This window comes from Saccostrea cucullata, unplaced genomic scaffold (genome assembly GCF_032062105.1).
Source record: "Saccostrea cucullata isolate Sc308-1 unplaced genomic scaffold, CSIRO_AGI_Scuc_v1 ctg578, whole genome shotgun sequence".
NCBI lineage: Eukaryota > Metazoa > Mollusca > Bivalvia > Ostreida > Ostreidae > Saccostrea > Saccostrea cuccullata.
In genome coordinates, this window is record NW_026932815.1 from 326,633 (window position 1) to 342,500 (window position 15,868).

At 32.1% G+C, this 15,868-nt stretch overlaps 1 protein-coding gene across 11 annotated transcripts in view; it reads right to left on the minus strand.

The window, feature by feature from the left end:
- Nucleotides 1–15,868, minus strand: part of LOC134236235 (uncharacterized) — a 136,607-nt gene that overhangs the window by 31,197 nt on the left and 89,542 nt on the right. Inside the window, exons 1-3 of one of the 11 annotated variants that reach the window (XM_062718406.1) lie at nt 6,662–7,040; nt 2,892–2,978; nt 2,025–2,107 (exon numbers count right to left, since the gene is read on the minus strand). The exons of 9 other annotated variants lie outside the window; for them this stretch is intronic. In XM_062718406.1, the coding sequence (XP_062574390.1) occupies nt 2,025–2,107; nt 2,892–2,978; nt 6,662–6,714 (223 nt within the window). In that variant the 5' untranslated portion in view covers nt 6,715–7,040. Of the gene's footprint in view, nt 1–2,024; nt 2,108–2,891; nt 2,979–6,661; nt 7,041–15,868 lie in introns of those variants that run through there. One more of the 11 variants, XM_062718402.1, reaches the window with a different exon arrangement.

Genomic DNA, 15,868 nt, shown 5'->3' on the forward strand with positions numbered 1-15,868 from the left:
TAAGTAATTCTTTACGCATGATTGTACAGGTAGTTCTCAGAAAATTATGCTTATCTGACCGTGAAGTGACGTTTTGTTCCAATTCTAAATATGAATTTAAAGCAAGGAATTGTCAATGCATTAGATTGCATAAAAGACTGCGTACTTGATCTTTTTAAGAAATGTAGTAACTCTACGTGGTGTAGTGATACAAAAACATTAATGCATCGTATTCTTGAACGGTTATCCTAAATTCAATTAATGAATGCAGATTAAGAAAATTTAATAAAATCTACGCATAGAGTGTCAATAGTCGTTTATGTCTCAGTATCTTAAAGACACAAAAGCTTAGAAAATTGAAATGTTTATTCGTAATACAATTCAATTTATCAGTGTTATTTTACTTGATTTGCATCTATTGATTCCAGACTTCAATTAATGTGTTTTTTAATAGAGTCCACAAAAGCGCGGTTTCTTTTTTTTAAGTTGTCATTTCTGCATTTTATCCTGCAACTACCCCTTGCATTGACCTAATAAAGGTAACCTAATAAACCAAAGCTTTATCCGGTCACTGCCCTAATAAAGCCTCGTGCATGTATTCCGACGTTCTAAAAGCAATGTTTACGCCATGGCGTCATAGTTTCTACTGCAGAGACGTGCCTAAATCTGTCGGAATTAGCTTGTTTTGGACGCTCAAGTGTAAAATTTTGTTGCAGGATAAACAAAATACATGATAACTGTCTTGAAATATAAGCGATATTTGGGCTCGGGTCAAAAACGTAAGAGGGCTCGGCAAGCCTCGCCCTCTATCACGTTTTCTTACCCTCGCCCAAATATCGCTTATATTTCAAGACAGTAACCATGTATTTTATATTTATTATTTTTCTGTATTGTTCCAACTATCTGATTGGCTCAAACTGGATCAATTGATCAAGTATAAAAAGTGTTACAGACTGGATGTTTCTATTAAATTTATAAACCTGCTGTTTCTAAAATTGAAAACGTTCTTCTGTGAAGCAACAATAGTGCTGACGAAAAAAACAATGAATTTAAAATCCTAATGCTGTAATAGTTTTATGTAGAGTTTACGCCACTGCAATTGCTTCCGTTCGCTGAGCTTTATATGCAATACTCAATTATAAATATAATATATCGTAATCGTAGAACCTTCGGAAAAAACATTCAAGACACAACATCGAAATTTTTGTTTTAATACCTTTTTGACTGATATAAAAAGGTGCAAAAACGAAGTCATTATTCTTTAACTTTTAAGAAAAAAGAGATAGGAGAGATTCTGCAAGAATTAAAGAATTATAGTTGATTAGTTATAGAATTCAAAGCACCATTTGTGACAAAAAAAAGTATGTCATTGCGTTTAACCGCAAAATTATTGCAAAAAGCGCGATCTTTTGGGAATAAATGCAAATTGTTCTGCGTTTTAATACATTTTGTTGCGAAAAAATTGTTTTTTATTAAGTAGTAATAATCATTGCCTTTTATGTACACAAAACATTGCGATTAATCTTGATATTATTGCTTTTAAACGCAAATGATTACTGCGATTAAACGCAAAAAGTATTATTGCGATTATCCGTCAAAATAATTGCGATTAAACGCAAAAAAGATTACCCTAGAAAGCAAAAATATTATTCAGATTAAACGCAGAAAGAATTGCGTTAAATCGCAGAATTATTGCGTTTGATTTAAAAAGACTGTGTTGAAACGTAATAATTATTGCGATTAAAAGCATTAGTTCCTAATAGGACCTAATCCTCTATATTTATAGTCGTGTTCAGCTTTAAGGTCACATTATACATATTTTTATTACAATTTGATTTAGCAATTAGACTGTCTTTAATTACGATGACAATTTTACAATTCAAGATAAAAAAAAAAGTCTAATTACACCTACATGTAAATTCAATAAATCGATAATTTTTCTCTGGATTTCGTCTTTAGAAACACATATAACCATGCATATATACATATGTAGTCCACGTATTGCAGTCATTTGTGAAAGAACAGCAATTTGTTACTATACTTACGTTGACAGTCACTTCCGCCGTATCCAGGACAACAGGTTTGTGAGTAAGTCTCCCTATATCGCCACATCCACGTATACTGGGTACTGCAGGAAATAGATCTTACTCAATAAAGAGTTTTAAGGTTTCACCAAAGGTCAACTTGTCCAAAAATTTATTTTTACAATAGTTCCAGAACTATGTGGTTGATAAATTAAAAACTTTCTCAGTTTATAAATATATCATTGATTTACAGACAGAAAGTATTACTTGATAATAAATACTTTAAAAAAATCTTGAGAAAAATGCATATATTTCCTTTAAACACACCTAATTAATTCCGTAATTTTAGTGAAAGACATAATTGCAGAAACAATATATGTTTATCAATGAAGGGCAAGTTGGACTTCGATAGCCTCTGGAAAGTTGTTTTCCCTGTTTTTGTTTTTTTGTTTTTTTTTGTTTTTGTCCAAATGTTAAGATATGAAACAGAAAGTACATTGCAAATGGCGGATTTTATAGGGGTCTTGTCTTTATACATTTCATGCTTCCAATAATAGCCTTTCAGAGACCATTTAACTTGCCCTTCATTGATAAACATATATTATTTCTTCAATGATGGTTTTCACTAAAAGTACAGAATTAAGAAGGTGCGTTTTTTTAGGGTGCACATTTCAATTATTAGATGCTGTATTTTCAAACTAAATATCATCTATTAAAATATTTTGAAGAAAAATAGTTATTTTTTTAGATGAATGCATTTTTACACACGAAAACAATGTGATTAAACTCTGTTTTAAAAATCAACCCTTTATTATGTTGACTAATATGAATAAATATGTATGACACTTAATATTATTTTCATATTATACCAAATCTAATCTCACGTACCACCATCCCAAAAACCATCGTGTGCATTCCCTTTTCCGAAATGACTCAACTCTCCTAGTAGTGGTTTTACAAGGACTGGCTAAAATGCTAAAAAGTAGAGATTGCAGTTAGAGTGATTCTGTAAACAGAGGAGAGTTCAATCTCATATGTAATGTATATGACTTTATTTAATGAGCTTTTCTAAAGTGAACAACATTCCAGTTTACCATATCCAACTTATCAAAGAGCTCTTATTACTTTGTGTGTATTTTTTTATCGAACATCATGGTCGCCCGCGTGGCGCAAAGGTCAGAGTGACTGCTCTAGAGTTGCGAAGTAAGGAGTTAATTCCACTGAGGGACGTGGAGACCGGTCCTTCGGATGATACCGTTTTTAAACAGAGGTCCCGTGTCGTACTAATTGCGGTATGAAAAAGATGCCTCATGCTCAATAACCCTATGATTCCGAGTAAAGGACAAATTTTGCAGCAGTAACAATGAAACATATGGAGATAACGAACAGTATTCAACATCAGGAGTCCATAAAACAATACAAAACAGAAGTAAAGCAAAAAAAGACCTCCAAAACATCAGAGGTGGGATCAGGTGCCATGGAGGAGTTAGCATCTCCTGCTGACCGGTCACCCGCCGTGTGTTCTTTCAGTAGAGAATGACAAGGTTCACTTGTTAGGAACAATGGAGACTGACATGAGTTACTGGAATGTAACCAGTATAATTGAAATGTGATACGTCACTGGGCAGGAAAAAGTATAGGACCTAGGCTGGAAAAAGTATGGGACCTAGGCTGGCATTGTGGGTAATATTTGACTTGATTTCGATAACCTTTGTAGGGAAATTTTTCATCGGTCTCCATAAAGAAAAGAGAACTACAAAAGAAAAACGAAAGATATTTCTTCTTTGCGCTTAAAATTGGCCATCATAACTAAATTTTTGATGAACAACCAATGAGTAAAGCACGCCTCAGCGTAGCTCTGCTGCAATTGCAGTTACATGTATAATCTATAATTGTTTGAAACACACGGCCAATCTCCCATACGCTTAATTATTGATCATACGAGATGGACCGTGGATTTCCGACGATAGTATGATGTTTACATGCAACAATTTTTGTGAAGCATAACCAACCATCCTCCATCTTTCTAGAACACTTTTTTAAATATGGTTACCATAAACGGCATCGTTTATATTACGTTTTAAAAAATACATATAAACATCGCTTCGGAGTCTGAACTTTGCATCCTACTCCAATACACTAACTAGTATCTAGACACATAAAGTCTCAGTAACTTTTCTGATGACATGTTTAATTATATAGCCTCTAAACAATAAAGGAGGCAAAAGAAAATATTTGTTCCCTTCAATTCATAAATCAATAATTCCAAATTCATTTTATTAATCACTAGCTCCATTCATTTGTAAGACGCACCAAAAGTTATCTCAGTAACTAGGTATTACAGACGTCTTTGACCCGATAGGACAGTTCAACCATCAATTCCATATAAAAGAACATGGAACTACCCAGTATATCTTGTGATAGGTTTTCCTACTGTTGAACAAATCAAAAAAATTCTTCAGGTCGACAAATGAAAAAATTACCAAATTGCAAAACTCATTAGTCATAAATATTTTAAACTAAAAGAAGAGAAGTTCAGAATAAATGATAAAGAATTATGGTTCATCTAAATCTTTTAGATCAGCCATCCCTTAAATCAAGGACTACGCCGAACGCTGCAAACCCTGGAAACCCAAACTTGCCTACATATTCTTGTAAATCTATACTCAGTAAACAAAGGAGTGCATGCCATTACAAAATTATTGCAGTCGAAAGTTAAAATTGCTCGAACTGAGTCATGTTAAATATAGGTGATTGCATATACTTAGTATTTAAACTAGATTTGAACAAAATAAGCGATACAATTAAAATATAAAAAAACTATAGTGAAAACAGTGTAATCAAACACCCTGTAATCCATCACACTGTGAATTCCGACGTATGATTTCGTTCCTTTTTGTACTATTTTAATGTTTTTACACTGCAATCCGACTCAAAATTCGTCTGTCTTTCAGTGCATGTCGAATAAGACATGTTTCACTGTATAACAATACTCTTATTGAAATTAAGTATTTACTAATTCTTGTCAATAAAATAACTTGTATTTATTTTTAAAAAATAAAGCTCTCTCTCTCTTTCTTTCTCACATACACACAGACACACATACACTCACACATTTACAAATTAATCAGTCAATACAATAGACGGAATGACGATAAAAGAGGCAAAAGAAAATTTTTTTTGTTCCCTGTCAAGTCAAAAATTACGTTAACTTCAAATTCATTTTATAAATCACTAGCTCCATTCATTTGTAAGACGCACCAAAAGTTATACCAATAACTAGGTATTACAGATGTCTTTGACCCGATCGAATATTTCAACCATCAATTCCATATAAAAAGAGTACGGAACTTCCCAGCAGATCTTGTGATAGGTTTTCCTACTGTGAAACAAATTACATAAATTCTTCAGGTCGACGAATGAAGAAATTGCCAAATTGCAATGGCCCATGAGTCATAAAGATGGAATATATGGAGATTACAAACAGTATTCAAGGTCAAAAGTCAATAAAACAATAAACAATAGGAGCAGAGCAAACACAGACCTCCAAAACATCAGAGGTGGGATCAGGTGCCATGGAGGAGTGAGTATCCTCTGCCGACAAATCACACCCACCGTGTTCTCCTTGTCATGATGGGGAAATAAGGGGAAAATCCGTCGCCAATTCAGTGTGTAAATAATGAACTAACAACTAGTATGAAAAACAATTAATTTATGAATTTCAAACTTAAAGAAGAGAAGTTGAAAATCAATACTGTAGATTCCTTATTTTTTCGCGAGTACTTTTTATCGCGAACTGGGTCTTTCATGTCAAATCGCGAGAATTATATTTCGCGAATGGACGGATGATCAACAGAATTTACATAGATTTCAGCACCATAAAAATAAAAGCGAGTAATATTTTTTCGCGAGTGACGCTTCTCGTGAAATTACGCGGAAATTAATTCCTCGCGTATAATTAGGAATCTACAGTATAAAAAATTATGGTTCACCTATACCTTTTAAATCAGGTATGCCTAAAATCAAGGAGTACGGCGAACAATGCAAACCCAGACTTACATTTTCGACTTGCATACATGATCTAGTATATATATATTCAATGGAGTGCATGCCGATACGAAGTTATTGCAGTCGAAAGCTATTATTGCTCGCACTTAGTCATGTTAAATAAGGTGATTGCGTACATTTAAACCAGATATGAATAAAATACAAAGACGGATACAATTAAAATTAAAAAAAAAACTACAGTGAAAACTGTCTAATCTGACACCTGTGCAATCCATCACACTGTAAATTCCGACGTTTGATTTCGTTCCTTTTCGTACTATTTTCTATGTTTTTACACTGCAATCCGACTCAAAATTCGTCTCCGGGTGCAGGTTGGATTAGACATGTTTCACTTTATAATAATACTCTTATTGAAATATAGTATTTGATAATTCTTTTCAATAAAATAAGTTGTATTTATTGAAAAAAATAATAAAGCCCCCCCCCCCTCTCTCTCTCTCTTCCACTCACAAATTTACAAATTAATCAGTCTTCTCTCTTGTTCCTTATAAAATATTATTATAAAATATACCTAATATTTTTGAAAATACTATGTAGTAATCACACTTACAAAAACTAAATTCAAATTTCAAACATAAATTATTACTTACTTTAAATAATTTATCAAACACCAAGAAATAATGAATATCAAAATGCGCTGCATGACAGAGTCCTATTTCCTTTGGTTTGTGATGCAGCTTATAACCACAGTCTTCTGAATTATCTTTATATCTATAGTGCAAAGAGGAAGTAGAGCAAAGCCCTCCCAAACCGTTCTCAATCGTTTACACGTGACATCATTGAGTTTGCCTTTGTTTTTCAGACCTACACACCCACAGTTGCACTGCTACCAATAAAGGCAAAAAACCACTTCATCCCTCATTCCACAGTGATTGTAAGGTCTGAGAAGCAGAATGGTTGATATAAATGGCAAATCATGATCTAGATGTATGTCACTGCGTATAAGCAGATAAACCACCCAATCAAACTGTGTTTCAAGTTTATTGAAGAACGTGGTGAAAGGCTGAAACATACAAAAATGAATTTGTACTAAAAATGTAATCAAATAACAGACAATCATACATGCAACAATCATACTGACTAGATTACCAATAAATTGCCATTAATCTGATTTACATACATTTTGAAAATTACAGGAATAGATTTAGATAAATTCCACTTAAATTCATAGTAATAATATCTCATAATATCTCGCAATATCTCACAATATGTCATTGAGCAAACTATGCAAATATATCAATGCAAAATTGTACACTATAAATTTGGCGGTATCTGCTATTTTTAGAAATGACTAGAAAATACACAAATTCAATGCAAGACACTTATGCCAACATTTAAGCAAAATCAAATACTATAATCATATTAAACATTTGCAAACATATAAACTTACAATGTGCTCTTGGCCGGATGGACAATTAATACGAAATATTTAAGTTGCTGCTGCAAACATGCGCTGCATCAGACGCCAGCATAGTTCTATTGCACACAGAGAGCCGCAGTATTGATTTTTATCCTGCAACTACCCCCTACATTGACCTAATAAAGGTAACCTAATAAACCAAAGCTTTATCCAGTCACTGCCCTAATAAAGCCTCGTGCATGTATTCCGACGTTCTAAAAGCATTGTGACGTCACGTATACTGCAATGTTTACGCCATGGCGTCATAGTTTCAACTGCAGAGAAGTGCCTAAATCTGTCGGAAATAGCTTGTTTTGGACGTTCAAATGGTAAAAATATGTTGCAGGATAAACAAAATACATGATAACTGTCTTGAAATATAAGCGATATTTGGGCTCGGGTCGAAAACGTAAGAGGGCTCGGCAAGCCTCGCCCTCTATCATGTTTTCTTACCCTCGCCCAAATATCGCTTATATTTCAAGACAGTAACCATGTATTTTATATACCTATTTATGTATGCGTGTCAAAGGTCATAGGGGAAAAACCAGCGTAAACAATTATATGGATGCCACTTGTTGATGTTACCTTTCTGTTTCTGTTACCTTTTTCGATATTTTACTGGACTTTTGATACGTTTTACACACATATTTTGACACAATTTTTCCACATCATGGACACGGAGGACAAGACTGATTGAGTGATTCACAGGACCATGATTGGCATGAAGACTCGGCAGTTTTATCAATAAACCAATATAAACATAACCTGACTGTATATGAGCCTCGCGAGTTAGGGCCTGTATGAAAACTGCCTGGTAAGATTAAAAGCTTGGAATGGAGAATTGGCCATCACCTTTAATCACCGATTTAACAGTGTTTTTAATGAGGTACATAGATCCAGTAAATAAAAATTATTTAATAGACAAAATTACAAAAAAAGATATACATCAACTTTGACTATGAATACACATAACACAGAAAATGTGACTACATGTGTCAAGATGGTTTTGTAGCAAATTATAATAAAGTATAAATTTAATGAGCTGTAATATATTACTAACAGTATGATCAGTAATCAAGCTTAATTATGGTTTCATTTGTTTTTTTTATCACTTCTGAAGATATGTACTTGTGCACATAATTTTATATGAGTGATTATTTTGGTAAAGCATGAGACAGAAAAGAGGGCAAAGAAACATTTAAACCAGTATGAAGTTGGGAAGGCCTACCAGTACTTCCAGAGCCAGTGACTGTCACTGAAAGAAGTGTTTTACCACCCTAATTGACAGAACCAGCCCATATTGCTTTCTGCGTGCCGCATGTACCCTTCACAGAGCCTGTGTTCTGAGCCTGGCGGATACATTGTATGTTTGTAGTTAAATTAATCTGTTTCTCTGTACAAGCACTCACCACATTGGGTGCGAAGGACAATATCATTTTAACAATAGAACGTTCTATCTATGTGGGCTTGCTGTGCTGTGTTGTGTTAAAAACTCGGGGGAAGTTAAGTCAATATATGTCATGCACACCATGCTGCTGTACTTGTACAGCATGGTGAGCATGACATATATTGACATATGGTGGTGCTTTGCGCCTCCTCGCTATTACACATAAAGGTCATTTATATACAAGTCGTTAGCGAAATGCTTATTATTTCCTCAGGGTTGAAATACCAGTAGAGTTATATTTTTCTCTTATAACATGTTAAAGTACAGGTTCAATTCAGTTCATACATGTTTATTAAAAATTGATATTGACCATCTGTTTGTTTTAGCTACTCAAAGACACAGTGATTTGCTGGAGAAAAAAGTATATTATTGTTTCTCAGTTGATAGTTGAATGCGTAATAATATGACATGTATTCAATACTTTTGGGTTTACCTTGCAATGGGGTTGCATGGTCACTAGCTCTTTATCTCACAGAATCTCCATCAATATTTTAAAACTAATAAAAATAATTTAAAATACTTTCAATTTTGGATCCTTCTTCTTGTAAAACTGTATTTTTAATTAATGCTTTTTTCTGCTCTCTAATATAGGTTTGGACAATCATGTACCAATCATGTTGCAGGATTGAGGATAGTGAGGAGGACAACTTTTAAGCAACATTTTCAGATGCATTTAGAGAAACCTTACCCGATGCTTGTTTATTTAAAGGTAACAGATTACAATTCAATCTGTAACATAATATACATTATATTGATTAATCATGATGATAATGAAGGTTCTATTTTTTCACCATTGATAGAAATCTCTACCCAAAAATTGAATAATTCATCCCAATATCATCAAGGTTCCTCAGTGAATAATAAAATAATAACCAGCAGGATGAATCGACAACTATTTGAACTTATTCTTAGTTAAACAGTTAAATTAATGTATAATGTTTTATGCCTGTTATAATTTGTTAAATTTCATTATTTTGTCTAGATGTTGATCCACCTCACCAAGCCAAGGGGAAGGAACCACATGCTTCTGGAGCAGATATGATTGAGGAGGATTGCTTACAGATGGAAGTCCAATAATACTACATGAAATCTATTTTGTTTTCATTTGAACAATCTGACACAAGCATCAAGATCCATCCCTTTACCATTATATAAGTAACAGTACTAAAGGTCAATCTTCCAATAGTTGGAGTCTACATTTTGTATTGTGGTTATGCATATTTACCTGTGAATTTTCCATTTCTGGGCTATATATGTTTTATTTTTACATCATATTTGTCTCAAATACACTGCTATTAATATACATGTATTTTACTGAATTTAAGTTACAAAGGGTTGCCTTTATAAGCAGTATCACAAAAGTTTTTAATAGATTGACTGTTAATTTAAAAAAAAATACTCATTCTCAGGTCGAATGTCTGATTTCACAGTCTTCTTACATGGGTCTGATAGGCGATATTTAAAACTGAATTTGAGGAAAAAGATTATTTGTCATATTTAGTGTGTACTACCTTTAGACATAAGTACCATAAAATGTGAACTTTATGAGAATGACATTAACAATGTATTGACAAATGTGTAATGTATATATTAAAGCATTGTCATATACTCATTTCATGTTTGTTATTGCAAAATTTTAAAATATAAATGTTTCTGAAGAGAAAAAAATTCCTCATAGCTTATTTTTTTTACCATTTTAATTATACCTAGGAAGGGGTGGATAAAAGATTGCATATTCCACAAGCAATTTTGAGTGTATTGCATAAATGTTGACAACAGGAACTTCAAATTTCAGTAAGCGAAAGAACTTTATATGTCTTATGGCTTGTTCTACATATATTCTTCCATTTGCTATTTCTTTTGTTTTCTGAACATCATATGCAGTCATCTTTGCAATCCCATGCCTTCCTGGTGGAACAAGCAAATTTGCATGAGAAAGATTCAGCTCTTCCATAAGATTACAGAACCCTATGTTAGCCATGACACTATCGTGAGGTTCCATCAAATCAAGGAAGCCATCTGAGTTCATTGCAATACATTTTTCACTATATCTGCTATATATTTTTCACTATAGTTCTTCTAGCTGCAAAAATGTTGCCCTCTCCCTTTTTTGGGGGAAGCGATTAAAAAAATCGGAGAGGGCTACATTACTGCAGCTATAGCTCCACCTCCCCAACAGTTCAACACAAAATTGATCATCCCTACTGGAGTGATGCAAGGAATTTTGCAGTGATGTAAAAACTTGTAAATGAATTATGCTTGTGGCATGTTAAAGTCCTAGATGCAGAACTGTAGCATTATGGTTTTATATATTAGTCTTTGACCATCACGCAACTGATCACATAATGCAAAAAATGTGCAATTTACAGCGCAGGATTTTTTGCGCACTATTTGGGAGAATTTCTCCACTTTTCAACTTTGGTAAATCATTTACCTTTCACCCCCTAATTCCAGATACATTCTTAAACCAACTTGTTTATTTTATCCACTTCTTAACCCTTTATATTCGCCTCTACAGGCGATAGACTGGCTTGATTTGAATTGTCTGAGCCCAGTGAGAGATTACTAAAAATTCCAATTCAAGCGAGTTTATCACTTGTACATAGAGATGTTTAATTTGATTATTAGGGCTAGAAGGTGTATAAAATTTACCAAGGTTGGAAATTTTCCCAAATAATGCAGCTCAAATTCTCCAAAAAACTTTTAGAAAATTTAAAAACACATTTTATTTTGAAGCAACATCAAAACGTACAACTCACAATCATCTCTCACGATAAATTATACAAAACAGATGACTTCTTTAATAGAATATGTATATATATATATATATATATATATATATATATATATATATATATATATATATATATATATATATATATATATATATATATATATATATATATATATATATATATATATATACACTTTCACAAGTGCTATTAGGTCAATATTACTAGGATGCTTGCGTTTTTTTATGCATAGTATTTGAAGACAAGGTTTTCCAAAAAAAAAAAAACCCAAAAAAAAAACTGTAGGAACCAATACACTCTGTAGATACTTACTGTGTTCCTTTTAAGCCGACATATTTTTTATATTCCTTTCAAGCAGAATTTATTCACGAACTTTTATTTGAGAAGAAGAAAACACTTAACTGTGGCCTTCAACTGGACATTCAGATTTATTGACAATCTGTTATCAATTAAGAATGGTTAATTTCTTTTAAATGTTAACTGGATATATATCTCATTTAACCTGAAATAAAAGAAACCATAGAATCTGCCATATATGATTCATATTCGGATGTTTTACTGACCATAGGCAATGGGGGCCAACTAACAAGTTAACTGTATGACAAACGAGATTACCTCAGCCTTTTCATTGTCAACCTTTCCTTATCTATAAAGTAATAACCCATTGAAATCAGCATATGATGTGTAGCATGGTCTGAGTGCGATCCATTATAAACCTAGGCAAGCTACCGAAAAATGATGGAGTTTAAAAAAAAAAAAAAAAACAATCTGCATTTCATACATATTCTATAATCGTTTTATCTAAATCTTAGCAGACTCCTAGCAAACTTGATTAACTTCCAAAGTATTCAAGAATTGAATTATCAAACATTAAAACATATCCTGCAGACTTTCTATCGAAAGTAAAAGCAAGTGATAGAAATCGGGTGTGACCGGTCGGCAGGGTATGCTCACTCCTCCATGGGACCTGATCCCACCTCTGATATTTTAAAGGTCCATGTTTACTTTGCTCTTGATTTGTAGAGTTTTAATGGACTTTTGGACTTGAATACTGTTCGTTATCTTCATGTATTTCATGAAAACCCCTATCCTTTATGTGAATAAAACTATCTACATTCCTAAAAAAAACCTTATTGATAAGAATTAGCTACAAATATTAAAGTCATTTATTCTTATGTATACCATGTATACTAAAGTTTAGTCGTATCCACAGAAGCAAAAAGGATTTTTCATTTCTAATGGATTATTCTATCCAGAATTGTATTCTACGTCAAATCCATTCATTACCTTCAAATGAAAGCATTATAAACAACAACGACACGCAACAGCTGTATTACGAGTATATAGTAAACAATGTACATATAACATGTCAAATGTGAAAATCCAAAAATCATATTCATGTTTATCATACAGTTTATTTAATAAACAATATAACTAAAACTTTAACTTTAATTGTTAATTCACCTCTTATAGATATATAGCCTTGCTAACGATACCCTTCCAGAGAACCACGTGATCTTAACCAAACCCTTGTAGTTTCGAACGAGTGGTTCAATATAACAACAGGTAGAAAATAATTTCTGTCTTAAATGTTTCTCAAACGAAATATTTTCAAACAACATAAACAAAATACTGATGTTGAGATCTTTCAAAATTCTGATGTTTAAATACCCGAAGTTTTTGCAGTTGCCACGGAACTAAAAATTGGTAATTTATTTCTAAATATTTTGAATTTTGCAAATCTTTTAAAAGAGAATATTTTATACTGCTCCCAAATCCAATATTACAACGCTTTTCGTCGAGGTCAAGCTTTAGCATGCAAAAAGCAGTGTTTCGTGTATTGATTTGGCTTTGACTGTTTTGAAGAACAGTTACTATTCGATTCAGATACTCACATAATGGTATGTGGAAGTTATCAATAACATGTATTTCAGAATTTGGTAACATTGATGAATCCATAGATAAAATTCTGGGTCTTTCGAGGGCAAACAAATTATAAGATCGATAAGAGTGTCCTGATATACATTTATTGATTTGATAATTTGTCCTGATATACATTTAGAATTCGTGAGCAAACACTGCGCTTAGAAAGGATGTTGAGATATTTCCCTTTGTATTCCTACGCAAAATTTTAAGTCACAATTTCTATACCCTCATCCTAGCTCCAAAGATCTTGATTTGAACATTTCTTGAATGAACACTAAGGAAGCTTTTGTTTAAGCTCGGGGTTGTCATTTTGCCTCAGTAGCACTTCTGTCCTACTTTTGGTAATTCCCAGTTATATTCCATCAAGACAATGGCCCTTCAAACGAATAATCTTTAATACCCTTCCACCAAATAGGACCATGTGCTCAAAACAATCCCACTCTAAAGAAGAATAAGAACACTTCACAAACAACATACTATAGCTACTTGATATAGTACTTTTTGACAATAATATTATATGTGATCAGATGCTGCTAAGAGAAATATTAAGAATATTCTGGGTGCTGATAGTTTTTTTTTTTTTTACATTATTATATTTATTTACCAATCTATTCATTTATTCATCTAATTTTTATCTTAATTAATTTTTTTTTATTTTAACAAGTTTTCGTTGATTCTCCAAAATATTTCACTCATATTTAACTCAGGAATAAATGAATATTTGAAGCTTTATAGTTCAAAGGTGATATTTAAACATAAAGGAGTGGTGAAATTTTTTTTACAAAAACAATTTCAGACAAATTATTTTCTTACTGATAAAAAATATTCAACTTTTAGAATACTTTAGAGTGTCATATTGACATAGGTTTGAATATCAAAGGAATAAACTTGCTAATCTTTGAAAACATTTGCACTGCATCAAAGCAAAGGGTCACAAATTAAAGTTTCAAAAGATGCTATTTTTTTTTTTAAAAATTGAATGTTTACTTCATTTATATGCTGCAATGTTGCACTAAGGCCATAGTTGATAAAAGAAGACTTCATAATTATCAATCATTGCCAAAAAAAATATATTCATGCAAATATTAAATTTTAATCTATAATCTGATTATTGGACAAGTTTAAATTCATTTTCTGAAGATTATAATCACGAAAGTGGTAGAGTAAATATAGATAAAACATTAATCTTTCTAAAAAATAATTTAACTATTGTTTCCATGGTAGGTCTAATAAGATTTGAAATTTTTAAAAACATTTTTACCAGATAAATTTTATTTATGTCTAAACAAAGCAAAAAATACTACAAGAAAATAATTGTGTTGGAATTTATAAACTCACACTTTACAGTGTTAAAATGATGGTTTAATGACATGCTTCAGTGGCAATCAAGATACCTGTCTAATTATAGTGTATTTATTATTGATTCGTTTTTAATTTTATAAAGAAATTACATACGATTCTGTTCTTTCATTTCAATTTTCTTAAAAATGTGTTGGAAATACTACTGTTTTTCAAAAAGTTATTTTCAAGATTTCTCTCAAAATGTTGACTCATTTACGGCCAGATATTTTACATTAATTTTTCTCAATTTTTTTTCATGAGATAACGTATATTTGTAGTCTATAGCTTTATAGGAGAAAAAAACAGTTTTCAGCACAGAATTCTCAGCTCTTAAGGCTAGAGAAGATGAGAAAACATTCGTGCATTGTGAAAAGTGTCTAACATTAACTGTCCCTCAACATCTCACATTGTATCGGGAGAATCCTGGTCTCTAAGGTCTCTTAAGAGGTTGTTTTAAATACACTTCGACGTACACAATTACGTGTACATGTTATAAGGAAGAGGCCCATCGTGTTCATTTTTTATTAATTACATCCTCTTACAAGCTACAATAAGCAGTGTATATTGGCAGACTTCATGACACCGGGTTCCACTGAAGATGTTAACCAATGAAGTATAAAATAAATAATGTACATAGTTTTTATGATAAAAAGTTAAGTAATTATATATATAAAATAAAACAAATTGTCACCCGAACGTTTAAGTTTACTTAATGTAAAATTTTTACAATTAATTTTTTTCAAAAGATGCACATTATCCAAGTTAATTTTTTTTTTCATCTTAAAATTATTGAAACTTCAACTTTTTGGAATCTTTTCCTTTGGTCCCTACCCTGACCAGAGCTTTTCCTTTATGTGTGTATATGCATTAATCTTGTTAATACACAACAAGATTGCCACTTTTCCTAAGTATTAAGAATAAAAGTAAAATT